The sequence below is a fragment of the Motacilla alba genome, chromosome 18, assembly GCF_015832195.1.
Source record: "Motacilla alba alba isolate MOTALB_02 chromosome 18, Motacilla_alba_V1.0_pri, whole genome shotgun sequence".
Classification (NCBI taxonomy): domain Eukaryota; kingdom Metazoa; phylum Chordata; class Aves; order Passeriformes; family Motacillidae; genus Motacilla; species Motacilla alba.
The window spans coordinates 757847-777091 of NC_052033.1; the positions used below are offsets into that span (position 1 = coordinate 757847).

Genomic DNA, 19245 nt, shown 5'->3' on the forward strand with positions numbered 1-19245 from the left:
GCCAGCCTGGCTGCCTTGCAGAGAAGCACACAGGAGACAGCGAGGGAAGCGTGGAGCGGGGAGCCGTCTCCTGCCACTCTCCAGGCCATCGCTCACCACATGCTGACCTCCAGCAGCTTTGTGCAGCCTCATTAAAGCTAAGCTGCGCCGTAATTCATCCAAGCAGGGCAATCCACATGCAGAGCTGGCAGCGACAACTTTCAGTGTTTCAGGCCTCTCTCCAACAGCAGACGGGATTCACTCACAGCATCACCTTTCAGCTCCTCACCTGCGTCAGGAAATGGCCTTGGAGCTGCTCCTGTGGCAGCTCAGGAGAGCGGAGGGTGAGGGGGATGGCTGCCCAGCCAGGCTGCCCTCTTGCACCTCCGCGGTAGGGACACACCTGGGGCAAACACGAGGTTATTCATGCCTCAAAGCAGAACCCAGACGCGAGCGGGAGCCTGCAAGGGTGCCCCAGGCTGCCCGGAGCCCCGGCGGGCAGCAGGAGCCCTGGGAGCCCCCGGCCCGGGGGTGCCAGGTCACCCCCCCATCCCCGCCCGGCCCCTCCTCTCCCCGGTACAGCCTCCCAGCGCCACCTAACGACGGCGGGACAAGGACCGTCCCGGTGCTGAGCGCATCCCGCTGCCCCGAGGAGGATGCGGGCAGCGACAGCGATGGGGAGGCAGAAGAAACCTGGACACAGGGCTGGGGGCTGGGCTCGTAGGCAGCAGAGGAAAGGGAGCTGGAAGCGTTAAATAAGAATTTACATGACTGTAACCATCCTCCCTCTGCCCATGAGGCTCAGTCCCCTCTCCCTGCCCTTCACTGACCTTCATCATCCCATGGTTTTCCCACAGACCAGCATTAACCCCAGGGCCTTGGCCAAGTTCAGGGTTGAGCAAAGTCACTGAGCCCAGCAAGGACAGACACTCCCGTTAATCTGTTATCACAGCCCAAAAACTACCCTGAAGCATCCTCAGTTTGGAAACAGCCATGTGCCAGGCTCAGTGCGAGCACAGTGGCCTTTTCCACAGCTACAAAAGCACCCTGGCATCAACGTGCAAGGCAATGTAGAAGAAAATCCTGGGGAGGATCTGTCTCCTCTCTTCCCAAATCCTTCAGATTTGATGCAGCCACAACAACTTCTTTGCTGTCACATTCCTGGATGGGCTGCCAACCTGAACTGCTGCTCCCCGCGGTAGGTGCAGCCCCCCTCACCTCCCTCCCCCTCCCAAAGCTATGATTCACCTCGGAACCCAGCACTGATGTAATCTCCTGCTCGAGAGTTCAGCATTAGGACTGCATCAGCCACGAGACGTAAGGAGAGCCACATCACACAAACAGCTGTTCCACAAAAGCTTTATTGCTCGTTTGAGTACGAGTTCCCATTATCACATTTCCTGAGTTTCTTAATGAGCTTTCAAATGAGATTTAAATAGAAAAGTATGGGAGAGAAAAAGGGAAAAACAGGGACAAATCAGAGATCTCCCTTCCTTGAGTCGAGACAGAGATGAGGTGAGAGAACAATGCCCTGTGGGCAAGCCCTGTGCCGTGAGAGGGCTGGGCTGAGGTGGAGGTTGCCCTAGCTCGATTTTCCCTCTGCCTCCATCACAGAGCCACTGCCACTGTCACCATTTCCACAGGCCAAGGAGGAGGGGCTGCAATCCTGCAGTGCTCTGGCAGGGAGCACGGGGGGGGTTGGGGACAGCCAGGGAAGGGGCCCCGCTGACGCTGCCCCTGCGCCACGGATAAAAGGAGATTACAGCTCACGGCTTGTAATCTGGCTTAAAACCTGACACCGTCACCGTAGGCAATCTGGGCTAAGAGAAGCATTTAATAAGCTTCAAAACACACAGACCAAAAAAAAAATAACCCCACCAGTGAAAAGAGAGAAAGAGCTCAAGGCACCGCTTGCACCAGTCAGCACTGGCAGGTACCAGTGGACACAGGATCCCTCATGATCCTGAACAAGGCAATTACATGCTTGTTATCCCAATCCACCCCATAAGACAGACAGTGGGAAGCAGAAGGCAAATTAACTGTGGGAAGTAGAAGGCAAATTCATGCCCTTTTCTACTTGTGTAGAGCTCACAAGTGGAGAACACCCAGAGCTGCCTTGCCTTGGGACTTTGCAGGAGCTGCAGCACTTTGGGGGCTGCTCTGAGGTTAAGGCAGTGGCAGACAAAAGAACTCAGTCTCAAGTTGTAGGTCTATTTTGGCTTCCCTGGAAGGGTTTATTAAAAAAAAAAATCATTATTAAAATATGCCTGCTATGGCATGAATGACAAGGCAACAAACCCATTTGGCTTGTGGCTTAAAGGGAAGGCAGCAAGACACAGGGAAACTTCTGTGATTTGCTGTGAGAGAGTGGCTGGCCAGGAGTCCCCCAGGTGCACACACACCTTCCTTCACCTGCACTGCATGATTCATTAATGCTTCAAAGACAGACAAGAATCACCCCCAAGAATAGTAGCTGGCTGCAGGGATGTGGGACCAGCAAACAGCCTCAGGTCTTGAGACTTTGGGAACCCAGAGTTCAACCCAGAGTTCAGAACCCTCCAGAGGGCGTGTGACCCACCCCACCAGCCCCAGACAGAAGCCCTGCGCTCCCAGGCTCTGCTCATGACCCACTAATGTTGCCCCACTGGAGCAGCGCCACGGTCCCACCACTGCTGCCTTAGTGACCAATGATCCGCAGCATCTCCGCAGGATCCACGATCTTCTCCCTGGGTTTGCCAGCAGCTTTGCCTCTTGCTACTTCAGCAGCATCAATCTTCTCCCAGTCCGAGAAGGAAACAGGACGGACCCCTGAGGTGATGGTGAGAGACAGGAGAGAGAACTTAACCAAGTAAGAACAGTTCAGCCTCACCTCCCCATTGGCAGGGCCCTGATGGGGCAGCAAAGCTGCCCTTTTCTGACACAGTGTCAGAGCTCAGCCTCGCAAAGGAGAAATAATTCCTAACGCCAGAAGGAGAGGGGTGGCAGGTTCCAGTCGGCTCGGATCAGTCAGACCTTTGTGAGCCGTAACAACAGCGAGCACAAACCACCTCGGGGGACAAAATGCTTCCAGTTCACTGTTAAACCTCAGACAGTTTAAGAGGCAAAACACACACACACACTTTAATTGAATGTCTTTAAACACAGCTACAGCAAATTACTCTCCTGGGCATTTTAATCTTTCCCCTAACTTGCTTGGAAGGATTACTAGGAAAACCACTCAAGAGCAATAGCTCACTGTCTCGGCAGCTGACACTGACATTTTACCCAAGGTCTGTGCTGCTTTTATTGGCCCTTCCCAGAAAGTGGTCATTAACCTTAGCAATGACAAAGATATTTGAGAGAATTCAAAGCCCTGTTCTCCCTGGGCTTTGGAACATCAAAACAACAGAAAAATCCATTCCCATGCTTCAGACTCTGCTCCCTCACAGATCCAGGAGGATTTTGTCTGCGTTGAACCCTCCTGCTGGCTGCTACCAAGCCTCGCACTGACCTCGGCTGTGCAGGATGCTCTCCACAAGCCCAAAGCCTTCTCTGGAAGGGGATATATCCAGCACACCCCCCTGGAGATCCTCCAGCAGAGACTGGGCAGTGTCAAAGCTGTCGTTCATGGTGGTGATGATCACACCTGTAGGTCCTCTCTTCACCCACCCGCTGCAGTACAGACCTGCAGGGGCACATGGAGCAGCCAGGCTCAGGTCAACATGTGGCCTTGGACTCTTCTGGCTGCAAGTTCTTGCCCTCTTCCCCACCTTGGTGATATGAACACACTCTTTAAACTGTGCTGTGGCAGGAGTTTGTATACCTAGAGATCAGCACTAAGCAACTGCATGGGCTGTGTCACTTTAGTAACAGGATGCAGTAAAACCCCTGTGCTAAACCAGACAACCCTAAAGAGATGGAGACTGGCCAGCTCTCAACCCCTGATAGAGGCAGCTTATTCCCTCAGTTTCCACTCTCCAAGGTGTGCAATACTCATGCCCTCGGTGAATGAACTTCCCACCCTAAAGCCCACCAGCTGTGCTCAGCACGTCCCATGGAAATCCCCACGGATACAGACCTGGGACACCCTCCACTCTGCCCGAGCTGTTGGGGATGACCCCGCGTTGGCTGTCAAAGGGCACAGCCGGGTCCAGCGGCAGGCTCCGGTAGCCAATGCTGCTAAGCACCAGCCCACACTCCAGCTCCTCCACATCTCCAGTGGGAATGGCCTTGGCAGAGTCACCTGAGCCCTGAGAGAGGGAGGAAAAGGCTGCTGACCACCACAGTCACCACTGCAGAGCAACAGCCCCCTCCAGTCCCCTTTGGCATCTTTGACCCCTGGGTTTTTGCTAAAGACTATTCTGCAGCAGCATCAGGGAAAGAGCTCCCTTTGGAAAAACTCTTTGTGATACCAGAAGCTCTTTTGGTACCAGATTCCCTAAGAGCCTGCCAGAGGCCACTCCTGACAGACAGAAAACACAGGTGTCTTTGGGGAGATTCCCAAGGGATGGATGTGTCCCGCTCCACCCCAGCCTCCCAGGGCCACCAGGCTGCCGGTACCTCCAGGCGGGTCAGGGCCATGCGGATGCCCCTCGCCCTCCTCCCGTCAGCACTGGGCAGCACTTCCTGGGGGCTGCGCTGGAACTTCAGCCCCCACTCCCGGGGGGCTGCTGCCGCCTGCATCTCCACTGGCTTCTCCAGGGCTGTTTTGATCATCAGCTCAGTCAGTCGCTTCCTGGGCCTGGGAGCATCTAGGAAAAGAGAGAAATCCTCACAACAGGAATCAACAAAAGCCCCTTAAGACACAGCAGTGGGCCAAGGCCATGTCAGGGCAGTGTCAGTATTTGAGTCTGTCATGTCAGTGGGAGCCTGACACCTTTGAGATGACAACCTGCAAGTCAAAGTGACCAGGGGACCTCCTGAGGCTTGAGGCCAGTGGGACACACAAATCAAAGTCTGCAATTTCCTGTCTTGATGGTGCTTGGAGGCAGCAGCCCGTGGAGAAGAGCAGGTCTCTGGACACCCTTGAACTCAGTGTTTTCTTTTTAGGTCTACAGGAAGCTCTTAAATCAACAGCCTTGGGATCTCCCCTGCAAGGTTCCCTCAGCCCTCCTGAGCCTCCTGCCCTCATCACTCAGAGTGTAAGCACTAAGTGGCGGCACAAACAGAGATCCACAATGTTCCCTTGTCTTGGTGCCTCCTGGCACTCTGAGGACATGACACACCACGGGAACTGAGCCTTCATGAGCCAGGCATTAAGTACAGGACAAGAGTTTCTCTGATGTACACTCTGGGCACCCGCAGATCATTTCCTGTTGCTCACCTGCCAAGGTGAGTCCAAGCCTGGAGAAGCATGGCACACTTCCCTCACCTTTGACAGCACTTTCGAGGCCTACGAAGTCGGCAGGGTCCAGGACAGCTCTGGCACCAGGCACATTTATCATCTCCCGCAGCTCCTGGGAATTGTGGGCAGGAAAATGTAACCACCAGCAGAGAGAGGACAGCTCCAAACCCCTAGGAGCCAGGAAATGGGTGCAGGAAGGAGGATGACTGGGATCCACACTCTCACCCCCAAACCACCTCTCCCCACCAGGGACAGGCAGTTTGGGGCTCAGCTCTGGGAAACAGCAGCACCTCCAGTCTCACCTTGATGGTGAAAGCGACTTGGAGAGGTCCCCTCCTCCCAACCAGCCAGACACGCTTCACCTTGCTGCAGGCAAGAGCTGCCAGGGAGCTGTCAGTGATGTCTGTCTTCTGCAAAACAGAGACAGCAGAGCTGGATGAGGGCAGATCTGGAGGGAGCTGGGGGGAAGGCACAGCCTCTGAAGGTGAAAAATCAGCAGAAAAGCTGGCTGTGCATGCAGAGAGCCCAGGCGAGGACAGGAAACAAGTCATCTCCCTTTGCACAGAGCTATTTGCACAGCTGGTCCCTCATCACTGAATGTTCTTTCCGAGGCCATAATGCATCAGAGGTAACGAGCCAGCACCCCGTGACTGCCTCGGGGGATCCACCCAGCAGGTTCACCTTGGGGCTAACAGAGCAAAGCCTTCCAGTGAGCTCCATTCTGAGGTGCCTGCAGATGCTGTTGGGGAACTTCCCAGCTCAGGATATACAGGCTCTGGATGAAACCTGCTGCAAACCACAGCTCAAATCACCACCTGCCTGCCCCAGGCAGCTCCAGCATAAGCACAAGCATGGCCAGGCCTCACCCTGGCCTTGGCACCTCGCAGAAATCCTGTGCTCTGTTTCAATCATGTCTGCTTATCTACATTGCAAGATCTTTTCCAGATGGGACGATGGGAGAGACACAAGGTCACCAGGATAAACCATTTCAGACCAATATTCCTATCAGGAATATACCTGCCCACCCTGGCACTCATTCCAGTGCCATGCCTTTTGCAGCACTGCTCCCAGCTGGCTTAAGTCACTGGTTGGCAGTGTCTCCAAGTTTGGGGGCTTTTATAATTTAATTTAGATTTTAAAACAGGAAGTTGCTGCACAGCTGTAACAAACCTCGTGGCATTTCTCCCAGAGCGAAAGCCTTTGCTGCCAACATCTGGGACAGCAGCTGTATGGAGCAGCTGGTGCACACCAGCTCCCAGCTGTCTATAAGGATGAGGTCCACCAGTCTGCCCAGTGCCACCAGCTGAAACCAGGCTGCTGCCCTCAGCTCCAGGAGAAAACGATAAACCCCAACAGAAGTTTCTGGTTTGGTGGCAGAAGAGAGAAAGTGGCTCCTCTTTTGCTTCTCATAGGGATGATGCTCAATTTCCAGCATTTTGGATGCCAGCAGCGCAATCCAGAGGCCTCTGCAGCATCACCCAAGTCATGGCCACAGCCTTGGATCATTCCCTACAGACTGTGAATCCATGGGTGCACCTGACAGGCAGCAGCCTTCCCCAGAGAAAGATCCCAAAGACAGAGGAGTTTGAGGGTTTATCTGAGATGGGTGGGAGCCAGCAGCCACCCAGCAGGGAGGGAATCTAGGGCGTGGGTTGCCCTCATGGGGCAGAACACCCATCACTCACCCTGAGGAGCTGCAGTGGGGACAGCAAGATGCGGGCAATGTCCAATGCCACATTGCCATGACCCAGAATCAGCGCTGTCTCACAGGTCAGGTCAGGCTTTAGCTGTGGGGAGAGACCCAGCTGTGATGAATCCATATGGCCTCCACAATATCCAGCCCTTTAGACCCGCTCCTACCACCCAAATTCCCTTCCACTCTGCTTTGCCCCAAAAAGAGGTGATGCAGCTTGGGAAACTCTACACCAGCCTCCTCCTCCAGCAGACACAGGCACCCCAGATGATCCCTCTTCCCACCTTTCCTGCTGTCCTGGGAGCAGGAACTGTTTTGGCCAAAAAGTCTCCTCAGCAAGCAGAGCATCACCCCTACAGATTCCCATATGGCCCTGCCAAAATGTGCTGCCAACGTGCAGAGCCAGCTCATCCACTCTCACTGATGTGCAAATTGTTCACATTTCTATCATCTAAGAAGGATTTAACATGGCTCCTGCTAATCTTTTCCAATTGCAGGCCTTTCAGGACTTAATCTGGAGCTGAATGCCTGTATTAGGACTGAAAGAAGGACAGGAGGAAGGGCAGGGAAGCACAGGGCTGTACTCACATCCTGGTTCTCGGGCAGCCCGTTGTACCAGCCCACGAATGCTCGGGCTGAGTAAACACCAGGGAGGTTCTCCCCTGGGATCCCCAGGACCCGGCTGTCTTCAGCACCATAACTCTGAGGAGGTAGCAGACACAGTCAGACATGTCACTATGTGCAGGGTTTGACACCAAAACACAAATCTCCCCTTCCAGCGGCTGCCAGCGTCACTGCATGGCTGTGATATCCCCTCCCAAAGGCTGAGATACTCAGTGGAAGGGCTAAACACAGCCCAAGCACAGGGGTTTCATCCACCTCATCATCCCGGGCTCCAGAGCCAAATTCGATGTCCTTGGTCCAAGGCAGAGCATGACAAGATGAGGACTGATCAGCAAGGACAAATCCATGGCAGGCTAAAATAAGCATTGGCCAGCACAGGGAGAGGTTTCAGACACCTGCACTCGATGCCAGGCTTAAGCACATGCCCCCTGCGAGGGCTCTGGACAAGCCTGGGAGCATCTGAGCTGTCCCAAGGCTGGGAAGAGTCTCCCATGGTAACAAGGCACCCAGAAACACTTCACCCAAACACTCTTCCCAAGATCCCAGTGGAGAATAACCCTGCAGACCTTTCCCAGGACTCCTGGAACACTGTTTTGATACCCACCAGCACCACAGCATGGTACGCCTGCTGCAGCTCCGGCACTGTCACGTCCCTTCCCACGGTGACGTTCCCGTAGTAGGTGCAGCGCTCCGAGCGCGCCGTCTGCGTGAAGGTGTTGATCACGTTCTGCAGAGAGCACAGACCTGGAGTTACATCCCACAGCCAGGGCCAAGGCCTGCTGTTGACAGGAGATCCCTGTGCCTGTCCCCTCCAGCCTTGAGATGCTTCACCCCCTCATCCCAATCAAGTTATTCTGAGACTCTTCTCTACCAACAGCCAGAGATAACTCAGGGAGATAAGCACAGCTGTGACTTGGCACTCTCTCCACCACCCTTTGTGAAAGGAAAATCCATATTTTGCACCCACCTGGGGAGGACAGGACTTTCCCAGTACATTCAGCACCTCAGAATAAACCCCACTGCAGGGGAAAACTCCTTCCCAGAAGTGAGGTTTGCAGCCCACCTGGTCACCTCTGCTGGCATCTCATCTCAACCCTTCCTGAAAGCCCCTTCCTCAAGAGGATGCAGGGCAGGATGGCACGAAGGCCTCTTTCTTCTGAGTGATCAGGGCTACACAGCAAAACCACCACTCCCACCCCTGCAGCCCCAGATGGACTCAGCCTGGGGACAGGACAGGCACCACCCTAACAGCTGGGCAGTGTCTCCAGTATGTCCATTCCTCCCCTCTCACACAAAGGGATCCAGGCATTTTGGTCTTTGGATCTCCACGGATTAGAGAAAACCATTGCAAGATATTGATGTGTCTGGATCTCCCACGTCTGATCTCCTGTGTCCTACCCTTCCAACCACATCCACTCCAGCTCAGATATAGCAGATACTCCTGGCTACCACTCACTGCCAGACAAAGGCAAATGGCTGGGAAATCCTTGGTTTAACTTTTCCTTGCCCAGGAGAGCACCTATAGCCCAACACCATGGCCCCCATGAGGAGATCTGTGTGTTACCAGAATGGGTACTGATCGAGAGACAAATGGCAGCAGCAATGAGCAGCCCAGGGACACAGAAACCCATCTGTGCTCCTTGGCCCTGCTCTAGGCCAGGCTGACCAGCACCAGGAGCAGCACTTCCCATCACAAGCCCCTGGTTCTGGCCCATTGTCCTGAGCCCTTATGCCAGGTGTCCCGTGTCACCCATCCGTGGCCTTAGCACGGACGAGGAGATCCAGACCTCTCTGGCCTGACAGCTCCATGTCACAGAGGGCCTGGGGCACCAGGAAGGACAGTGACCAGCTCAGCTGCACCCACCACTGTCACCACGCTCAACCACACAGGCAAGGGCAGGGAGCCAGCACCAACCTTCACCTCGGGGTGGTCTGGGGCCACTCCAAAACGGACGAGCCCGAAGGGTACAGGCAGCTTCTCGTAGATGTCCACCAGGGCCCCACCGTGGTGCTGCAGGAGAAGAAAGGTCAGGATGAGGCCAGAAAGGTCACAGGAGCCTAGCAACACTCATCTGCAGCTGGGGGAAATACAGGGCAGGAGGATGGGCTGCAGCAAGCCAGAAACAGCCTCTTCCAGACTTCTCCATGAGCAGGATGATGCTGCACCTGTTAGTGCCAGCTCAGACCACAAGATGTAGCACAGAGTGGCCCCAACCACCATCAAGTCCATCTTGTGGGACTCCATCTCCCTACCCAGTCCTGAGCTCCTTTTCCACACTAACCTGGTGGGTATCCAATACCTGGGGGGCTGATGAGAGAGCCCCATGCCAGCTGGGAAGCAGCCAGTACAGCACCCTGGGTGCTGGGGGACCTGCCAGACATCTCCCAGTCCCCAGCAGAGATGTCCATGCCCTGAAATGGTCTGGGCTGAGTCACCTTGGGGTCAGAGCCTTAGACAGATGCCTGGCTGCAAGGCTTTTGTTATCTTGTATTTTGAGTCAGGCTCTTCCCAAGATTAGGCAGCCCTGAAATTCGTCCCTGAGGCTTAGTAACAGCTATTTTCCAACACATTCCAGAGACAGCACAGCATGGTTTAATGATGGGGTTAAGCTGCTGTATCTCTGGAGGGTGCCAGTAGCCAAATTCTGTGTTCAGGTCTCATTTCCCAACAGACCTGACTGCCCAGAGCACTGAAATTTGCAGACACAAGATAAACCATCACCCATGTGTCTTAATTCTGCTGGGGGAGGAGGGAGGAGAGCAGGTCCCACACAACCACTTTAAACACACAGTTACTGCCATTCCTGCTGGGTGACAACAGCTTTCAGCGAGGCAGATTCCTGCTGATTATTTGATTCTAGAAAAGTCACTTGGGATGAACTCAAAGCAACCAACCTAAGTCCTGAATGGATGACCCAGGGGCTGGGCAGGAATGAAAGCTGCGGTAGAGACCCCAACCAAAGAGGCCCAGAAGGACCTTGCGGGGTCTGGGCAGCCCCGGGCAGCCCCCCAACAACACCGACCTGGTTGGAGCAGGGCCAGGAGCCCAGACCACCACCCCAGAACCTGCGGAGAGCCAGGCAGGGCAGATATGCCTCCCTCGGTGGGCAGGTCCCTGTCCTCCCCCGCGGGCAGATCCCACCGCGGTACCTTGAGGATGTGCTGAGCCGTATAGAAGCCGGCGGGGCCGCTGCCCACCACGCAGACCCGAGGCGCCGGGGCAGCCGAGGAGAGCCACCGCCGCAGACCTGCAGGGGAGAACGACAGGCAGCGCATGAAGCCACACGAGGTGCCACACGAGCTGCCGCCTGCCAGGGGCGGCACGGCCCCTCCCCGGAGCCCGGCACCCACCCAGCGGGGCTCGGCCCCCCGCGCCGGCCATGGCCGCAGCGGAGCACAGGGGAGCCGGGGGTTATGTACCGCACCCGGGGAGGCGGGAACGCCTCGAGCTCAGGGACGGCGGCCCTGGCGCTTTGGGCCGGGCCGGGGCCGGGGCCGGGGGAGTCAACTGTTCCGCAGCCCCAGAACCGAGACCCCCGAACCCGCGCACCGGGGTGCTGGAGGCCCCGCGGCTCTCACAGCCCCAGGGGTGGAGCGGGGCCTGCGGGGCGCGGCTCCCGCAGCCCCAGGGGTGGAGCGGGGCCTGCGGGGCGCGGCTCCCGCAGCCCCTCGGGCCCGCTGCCCCGGCTCCCGGCTCCCAGCTCCCCGCTCGTCCCGCTCCCCCCGCACACGCGCCCCCCGCGCCGGGTTCCGCTGTCGAAGCCGGGCACCGCCCCTTCTCCTCACTGACCAATCGTGAGGCGGCACAGCGCCGTGCTTAGCATAGCCCCTCCTCCCGCCGCCGCCTGGCCCCGCCCCCGCACCGACAGCCAATGGCAGCTCGCCATTTCCACCGCGGCTGACCGGAAACGCGGTGTTACCATAGAGAGGCGGGGAAGGAAGAGCCGTCTGGCGGCCGTTCGCACCGCCGCTCTCTATGGCGAGGAGGTGCCGCTAATGGCCCGCGCCCCTCTGTCGCCCAAAACGCGACCAGCTGCCGAGGGCTACCGGGGACAGCGAGCCTCAGACTGATTTTAACCATGTGCTGCACAGTGACCCCGCTCTTGCAAGAGGGGCCCAGGGTCCTTCGATAAAGAGTAAAACATTAATGCCAGAGAGAGAGAGAGTGGATAAATGATGCTGACAGAATTCCTGCCCGAGCGTCCTCATGGTCTCTGCTTTATTTCCTCCTTCATCCCCATCACTCCGCGCATTTCAGATTCTGGTGCTCTCACCTCCCGTGCAGGAGCACTACATCCCATCCTGGTTCAGCCACCACACAACACACCAGACAAAAAAATCATCTCAGTGGGCCCAGCAGACATTTAAAAGTTGGCCAAATGCCAGAGCAAGCAGGCAAGTGCTTGACAGGGCTTTTAAAAATGCAATTAAGACCATGAGGAGTTTACAGCCAGGAGCCGGTTGTAATATGGATCATAAAATTCACACACTTTCTCTCCTGGTCTTGGAAATGAGTTGATGGCTTTCTGCAAAGGCACACTGGAAATGGCAGCTGGCTCTGTGCCTCCTTCAGGGGGCCTGTGGCAAGGACCAGGAACTTCAATGGCTCCAAACCCTCATCCTCAGGTCAGCACAGCAATCATTGAGCCCCTGCCCAGAGAGGCAAGGCTGAAGGTTTCAAATATCACCACAGAGGTCATCCACAAAAGCAGTTGGTTTAAATTTGGAGGGTTCCAAGGACATGAGTCAGAAACCTGCCTTTTTCCAGAATTCTCCCTTTTCCCCATTAAATTCTGTATCCACTAGTTCTGGCAGGGAATAATCCATTTATTTCCCAAATTACAGGCTGTCTCCTACTGGCTGAGGGACCTGCAAACACTTGCCTTCAGCTGGCATTGCTTTAAACAACATCCATAAAATCCAGCACGGAAAAAGGCTGTTGCTCTGACCAATGCCTGGGAACATTTTGGGGCTTGATCTCTTTGCAGCAGGAGGGCAAAAGAGCATTTTGTGCCCACAAACAGGAACATGTGAGGTTAAGATTACCCTGCCTGAACCAAAAGCACCTCTAATGCTCCATCACCCCCTTACTGGAGCTTACTGGATAAGTTTGTCACATTTATCTTATCTCTGATGCTGAGCTGAGAGATGAATTGGGGAAAGGATGGGGAGGCTCTGGGGAGAGTCTTAGACCCCCCCCAGAATATTCAGGCCATTTGCTCTGGCCATACCCCTCCAGCTGCTCCCCTACCTACAGACTCAGCCTGCTCAAAGGATGGGAATTTGCCCTTTGGGTGTTTCATAATGCCCTGGATCGATGACCCACATGGGCCTGGATAGAGGTGGCAGTGCCACCAGATCAGTGCATCAGCAGCCCCTGGACCCCAGCCCAGGATAAATCAATAATTCAACATTTCTGATGCCAAAGGGGTCACACTGGATGGGGCCGGGGCCACTCTTCCTTGTCCCGAGTCTGGATCCTCTGCACAGGGATGCCACAGCCATCCCAGCTCCAGCCTCACATTACAGTTCTCCAGTGCATCTGAGGAGGCTCCTGGATTTGTTGGAGGAGAAGCTGAGTAAAACACCATGGATTGCCCGCTGCAACAATCACCCTGCCACGGGCCAGGCCCAGGGCAAAGCATCCTTGTGCCTTGGGACACATTATCCTGTGAAGCCTTACAAATGTGGCACTGAGGGGGTCCAGCCCAGACGGGAGGACAACTCCAATCAAAGAGCAAAACCCCAGGCTGAGAGCAAAGCCATACTGGTCCCAGTTTGGCCATCTGCCTTTTCTGCTGCCAGCCCCCACCATGACACTGGGGTGGACTTTGTCATCGGTCTTGCAGGTCTGGGACAACAGAGCACCCTGGTAAAGACAGACACAGCTTGAACTGGCCACATGAGCATCCCGGCCCTGGCAGCAGCACAGGGGGCAGAGTTCACCCTCCCTAAACAGGGAAAGCCTCCCAAGCCCTGGACATCTGCCTGCCTCTGGCAGATGATTCCCTTGATAAATTCTTGCCATAGCAATGACCAGGTTTGGGGCCACCTCTGGCACCCCAACACAGACACCCCCCATGGGGTGAGGGTCTTTCCCCCACTCCTACCCTGGGCACCACAGGATACAAGGCAGACTTCCTCCAGCAAAAAACCCCAATGATAAAGGAAATACACCCATACACCCCAAAGTGTTAAGGCTGAACTTATCTTTGAAACAAATCTTTGTTCCTAGAAAGGACTGATTTAGCCCAAAGTCAGGAAAAGCACAAGCAGCAGTGTCACAGCCCCCTCCCCACATCCACCCCTTCCCTGAGACCCAACCAAACAGCTGCAGCGCCATCCTACAGATTCTGGTGCTTCTCAGTTCTGGATGTCCTGGACATGGTGCCGCATCCCCCACGGTTGGGGTGGTTTTCTCTCCCCAAGTGTGAAAGCAGAGTGGATAAAAGAAAGACCTGGCTGGGAATAACTGTGGGGAACCCAAATTTTTCTGTCCCTGGTGTTGCACCACCTGGCTCTCCCCCTGCAATGGCTCTGTGCATCATTTTCTAGCCAAAAGCAAGAATTCAAGGAGGGATGTTTCCTACACCATGACTTCATGAAGGCGTTGGTCCTGCTAAAACCATCCCTCTGAATGTCCCTGCGGGAAACAGCCCCCGAGTGCTGCAGTCCCCGTGGTCCTCACTGGATGCCCACCAGCTCCGTTATGGGGGGAGCATGGACCATCAGCTCCTCGTATCTCTGGAGGAAGAGCCAGAGCCTGGAGCTGTAGGTGTCCTCATTGTAGGGCAGCTTCTTTTGCTTCAGGTACTGGGAGACGATGGGTTTGATCTGCAAAGGCAAAAGTAACGTCACCACTGTGCAGGGTGCCCTGGTGTTTGTACAAGGTGCCTGAAACGTGCCCAGAAAACCCATCCCACATGCCCAAAGGTGGGCTGGACAGGCAGCACCAGCTGTAGTATCTTTGCTGTGAATGTTAAGAGGAGGGTGGTTTCCAGTTGCAGCATCACAGGGAGTTCACCCTGGCAAAACGCCTTTGGAGGGCTCCAAATTAGGAGAGATGCCCTAATGAGGCTTCTAAAGAGAGCCAGCCACAAATGCTCTCGTTCACACCCATCATTATTGGCCCACACAGCCACCTCGTTGATGGGACTGGGAGACTGCCACAGGCTTAATTACCTCCTTCCCTGTGATACCTCTTTGGGGGAGGTAGGTCCTGCCAGCCCCCCAAGCTCAAGCAAAGGACATTGAAAACAAGGGCACAGCACTTGCTGTGGTGATCCTGTGCTGAAGGGCAGTGTATGGACCTGACTTGGGATCCCCTCCAGCCAGGGCAGTGCTCAGAGCCCACGCTTTGAACACACCCCACATCTCAGAGCAGCAAGTAAGGGCATGACCAGAGCGATAGGAGGTTTGCCTGGATGCTGTCTGAACCAAAACCTGGACTGCGCAATGTGGGGGATACTTTCCCGATGGAATAACTGGGAGGACCCTGGACTTCTGGAAGGCTGCTGCAGGCTGGAAATAGGACCAGGAGAAGGAGCAGGGAGCAGAAACCCAGGAGAAACAGGAATGGGATGGGAGGAGATGGGTTAGGAACTGTTGCAAAGCAGTGAGTGGTTTCCAACATGAGAAGGAGCAGCACAGACAGGTCTGGCAGTGGGGGCGGGAGGGGGTGGGCAGATTTCTCATCCCCATGTCACCTCCCAGTCACCCTGTGGAGTCATCTCACCTTCAGGCACATGTTGTCAGAGAGGCTGGGGAAGAGGTGGTGCTCCACATGGCAGCTGATGAGCGAGTGGCCGAAGGACCAGTCGAGGAGGGGGTTGCGGGGCAGGTTGAGGACACCCAGGCTCATGAGGTGGATCCGCTTGGGTTTGCGGTCGGCCGCGAACATGGGGAGGCCAATGTGCTGTGGGAGAGGCAGGGTGGGCACCCTGTGACACCTGCCACCTCCCCAGTCTCTTCCCAGCAGAGCCAATGGCAGCTCTGCCTCTGTGTGGGCACAAAGAGCCACACTTTGGGGTCTCTCTGTCAGCCCAAGAGCTGGGTTTGTCCCTAAAGTCACCCCACCTTGTGTTTGTCCATGGAGCCACCAAGGAGCTCCAAGGATCTGGTCCCCCAAAACATCCACACTTAGAGCCACCAGGCTCTCCCCACCCCAGGGCCTGTAACACCACCTGAAACATATCAGCCCTCCCAGTCCTGCCAGCCACTGCAGAGGACATCATCCTCACACCCTTTGCACTCATCTGCCCTGACATCTTCCAAGGGCCACCACTTTCCACCCAGCACCATCAGGCTGATCCTCCTGGTGGCAACATCAGCACAAGGGAGCTGACAACTGAACCCATACGCTTTAAGATGGCACAAGCTCCAGCTAGGAGCATCAGGGCACTGGATGGTGTCTTGCCTGTCTCCAGCACTGTTGGGATACCTTGAAGCTTCAGGTCTCTACCTGGAATATGTTGACATGGATGTAGGGATGGGCCAGGAGGGAACGGGTGACCAGCATGCAGAGCAGGGCGGACCACGGCGACTGGAAGCCTGAGACATGGAGCAGGAGCCAGTAATGGCAGTAAAACCCCAGAAACATGCAGCAGAGGGTCCGGAGAGCTGCCTTCCACTCCACGTTCCTCAATAAATCTGCACAAGGAAGAGGAGGCAGCGCATGGGAGAGGTGTTGATGTTTCCCTACCACCACTGCTGCTCCAGCAGTCAGGCTGCCCAGTGTGCCAACAGGCCTACAGCCCAGCCCAGCCCAGGAACTCACTTTCACCATCCTCCAGGTTGGCCCAAACCCTATAAAACTGCTGGGGTGTGGGTCTGAGAGACTCCCCAAAGCAGCAGATCCAGCTGTTCAACATCACTCAGGGGATTTGGATGCACCTTTGTTTCTTACAATTTGCCAAGTCATTGTTCGTGCATTTCAGACTGCCCAGAGCTGGATCATGCAGCCTGGAGAGCTTTGCTTCCCCAGCCTCTTACTGCTTTCTGGGCTCTTCTCCCTGCTTGTCTTCTGGTATCATTATTTCCCTGGAGCCACCACCTCTCCTGCCTAAGCTCTTTGTGTCTGGCCCCTGCAGCTCCCCAAACCTCCACCCTACACATGGCCACCAAACACCTCGCGTGGTGCTCTGATCAACCTGAGACCCACGTGTGAGACTGAACCCCATTATGACCACAGATCTGAGTTAAAGGAGAATGGATTTGGGGTGCTACAGGCTCATGATGGCTTTTGCCAGAGATTTCAACATCCAGCCCAGGAAAAGGTGAAGCGTTTCCTCAGCATCAGCAGAAAGTAGATGCAGAAGATGTGGTCCCCAGGGCAAGTGCAGCATCTCCTACCCTTCCTGCAGTGACCCACCAGGGACTGGTGTAGTTAATGGGATGCCTCCAAAGAAAGCAGGACCCTTGGGTGGGGTGAGACCTGGGCAGTCACAAGCTTCCCGCACCCAGCACCCTGTCCCAAGGTGCCTGGAACACATACCAAGTGCAACTAGAGGGGTTAGGATGGGCACTGCGAGAGGAGCGATGAACATGTAGACGTAGCGGTTCAGGAAAGGAAGTTTCCACGTGCTGGAGTCCCCCAGGCCAATGACATTGGTGTAGCCGTGGTGGATCTTCACATGGTTGTAGGTGGCCTGCTCGACTGTGAAAGCTGAGCAGAGCTGGGAGGGAAGTGAGAGAAGTTGTGGTGCCAGGGTTGGGCACTGCCTGGCTTGGGCTTGTATGGGAGGAACCTGAGGAGATGCTCTGGAACCATAATGAAGCACCATGGGGAGATGCTCTGCGCCCCACAGACCCCAAAGCAGTCTGGAAATGGACTTTTAAGAGTTAAGCACAGAAATTTTCCCAACATTCCAAACATTTCCCACTACCACAAGGTGCTGATGGGGTGTTTTTGGGGGCTGCCCTACTCACCTCAATGAAGAAGATAGCCCACACTTTGCTCCAGGACTTGGACTCAGTCAAGGCATTGTGGCTGGCCAGGTGGCTGCCCTTGACGGTCAGGGTGTGATGCACCACGCCAAGGGTGAGGACACCCGCCAGGAAAGGGATGGCCTGGGCCGACCGCAGGCACAGGAACCCTGTGGAGAATCCAGCTGGGCAGGAGCTCGGCCATGCACATGTCCTGCAGCTCTCTGAGCCAGGCTGAAGATATTGCTACACCCAAACACACCAGCCACTGCCCTAAACCTGTTCTTCAGCTGTAGTTACAGGTATTTAAACCATGCAAGTCAGAGTTTGCCTCCTCATCATCCTCATGACTGGACCAGTCACACTCACCCTTGTGCTGAAGATCTGGCCACTTCCAGCCTCAATGGCAATGAGTGCTGCAGGTGCCTGATCCCACCCCACAGTTCTGGGACGTGAGATTCCACTGGTGTCATTACTCTGCCAGGATTTCAGCATCCCCAGGAGTTCAACAGCAAGAGAAGGTCCCAACTTTCCAGCCATGCCACAAGAGACCCATGCTCGACTGTTTTCCCTTGCACCCACCACAGCCAGGGCCATTGCCACCAAAACCACCATGTCCCATGGTGGGACACATCACCCACTGCCCTGCCCTGTGTACATCTGCCTGGGCACCATCCCCTCAGCCCAGCTGTACCCCGGGTGTCATCATCACCTTCTGTGGGCTCAGAGTACACCAAGTCATGGGGTGAAGGAGTTACTGTGTCTTTGTCACAACCTCAGTAGGTGTCAACAGGCTTCCAGCACAAAGCAGTCATCAGGAGGCAGTGGGACCCCTGGGGACCCCCCCAGCCATGGTTTGGGGGGCTGAGCCAGGTTATTACCTGCTGGGAGGAGGAGGAAGCTGCAGGCAAGGATGCTGATGTCCACACCGTGCCGTTCCCACCAGCTGCTTCTCTTCACCACCTTCTGCACCAGCTCCGAAAGCTCAGTCATCAGGGCTTCCTCGGGCTGCAACGCTCGCTGTGGGGCTCCCCCAGGGGTCACATCCCCATCACCCAGAGCCGCCCCCCGCTCCCAGCCCTCTGCCATCACGTCTGTCCTGCTGCCACCAGCTGCCGTCGTGACCCGGAGCGAGGGGTCCCCCATCCCCCTGAGCCGGGGGATACCGCTGACCTCACCGTTGACCTGCCGTTCCCTCGGCCTCACCGGGTCCCCATCCTCCAGCGGCATCTCCCTGCTGAGCAGAGGCCACGCAGGGGATCACCCCCAGGGGATCAACCCCAGCACCCCGAGCCACCGCGGACGGGCTTGCCGGCTCCTGCTGCCGCCGAAGGAAGGACACGAGAAGGGCAGGGATGGAAAAAAATAATCCAAGGAGAACGAAGCCAAAGGAGACGGCCGGAGAGCCACCCAGCCTCCCAGCACAGGGGCACCACAGCCACCACAGCCCCCTACTCACGCCAGCCCCGGCTCGGTGGCTCTCCCGGCGCTGGCCATTCCAGGGTGGCCGCGCAGCTCCGCGCACCGGTGGAGCTGCGATTTGGAGAAGGAGGAGCAGGGGAGGACTGGGAGGAGGGCGAATGCAGATGAGCAGTGGCAGTAATCCGCCTTCGTGGCCCATTTAGGGGAGCGGCCGTGGCAGCGGGGGCCGCGGGAAGGACGCTCGGCGAGGGCACAGGGAAGCGACGGCAGCAGAGGAGGG

General features: G+C 56.1%; 2 protein-coding genes across 5 annotated transcripts; both read right to left on the reverse strand.

The window, feature by feature from the left end:
* Nucleotides 1-1322: 1322 nt before the first annotated feature.
* Nucleotides 1323-11384, reverse strand: FDXR (ferredoxin reductase). 2 transcript variants are annotated; one of them, XM_038157451.1, is made up of 12 exons: nucleotides 10971-11384; nucleotides 10770-10867; nucleotides 9535-9630; nucleotides 8224-8346; nucleotides 7584-7697; nucleotides 6988-7089; nucleotides 5605-5712; nucleotides 5282-5414; nucleotides 4519-4709; nucleotides 4037-4208; nucleotides 3470-3643; nucleotides 1323-2787 (listed from the first exon to the last, which is right to left on the reverse strand). In XM_038157451.1, exons 1-12 carry the CDS (start codon nucleotides 10999-11001, stop codon nucleotides 2657-2659), a joined length of 1473 nt encoding a protein of 490 aa, XP_038013379.1. In that variant the 5' UTR covers nucleotides 11002-11384; the 3' UTR covers nucleotides 1323-2656. The 2 variants fall into 2 exon arrangements, with proteins under 2 accessions (XP_038013379.1, XP_038013380.1); XM_038157452.1 differs by having other exon boundaries at nucleotides 5330-5414; nucleotides 10971-11382.
* Nucleotides 11385-13820: 2436 nt separating this feature from the next.
* FADS6 (fatty acid desaturase 6) lies at nucleotides 13821-19245 on the reverse strand. Of its 3 annotated transcripts, none has more exons than XM_038157517.1 (7): nucleotides 19003-19245; nucleotides 18425-18780; nucleotides 17547-17713; nucleotides 17113-17293; nucleotides 16081-16268; nucleotides 15355-15534; nucleotides 13821-14453 (listed from the first exon to the last, which is right to left on the reverse strand). In XM_038157517.1, the coding sequence occupies exons 1-7, from the start codon at nucleotides 19038-19040 to the stop codon at nucleotides 14304-14306; spliced, it is 1260 nt and encodes a 419-aa protein (XP_038013445.1). In that variant the 5' UTR covers nucleotides 19041-19245; the 3' UTR covers nucleotides 13821-14303. The 3 variants fall into 3 exon arrangements, with proteins under 3 accessions (XP_038013445.1, XP_038013446.1, XP_038013447.1); XM_038157518.1 differs by having other exon boundaries at nucleotides 18425-18861; nucleotides 19003-19131; XM_038157519.1 differs by having other exon boundaries at nucleotides 18425-18864; nucleotides 19003-19092.

Coding starts and splice junctions, on each gene's coding strand:
- FADS6 (XM_038157517.1), bottom strand. CDS start 19,040: ATGGCCAGCGCCGGGAGAGCCACCGAGCCGGGGCTGGC. Junction 18,781..19,002: donor GCCACCGAGCCGGGGCTGGC/GTGAGTAGGGGG, acceptor GCCTCTGCTCAG/CAGGGAGATGCCGCTGGAGG. Junction 15,535..16,080: donor TCCATGTCAACATATTCCAG/GTAGAGACCTGA, acceptor CCTCTCCCACAG/CACATTGGCCTCCCCATGTT.
- FDXR (XM_038157451.1), bottom strand. CDS start 11,001: ATGGCCGGCGCGGGGGGCCGAGCCCCGCTGG. Junction 9,631..10,769: donor CGGCTCAGCACATCCTCAAG/GTACCGCGGTGG, acceptor CTTCTCCTGCAG/CACCACGGTGGGGCCCTGGT. Junction 2,788..3,469: donor GAGCATCCTGCACAGCCGAG/GTCAGTGCGAGG, acceptor CCATCACCTCAG/GGGTCCGTCCTGTTTCCTTC.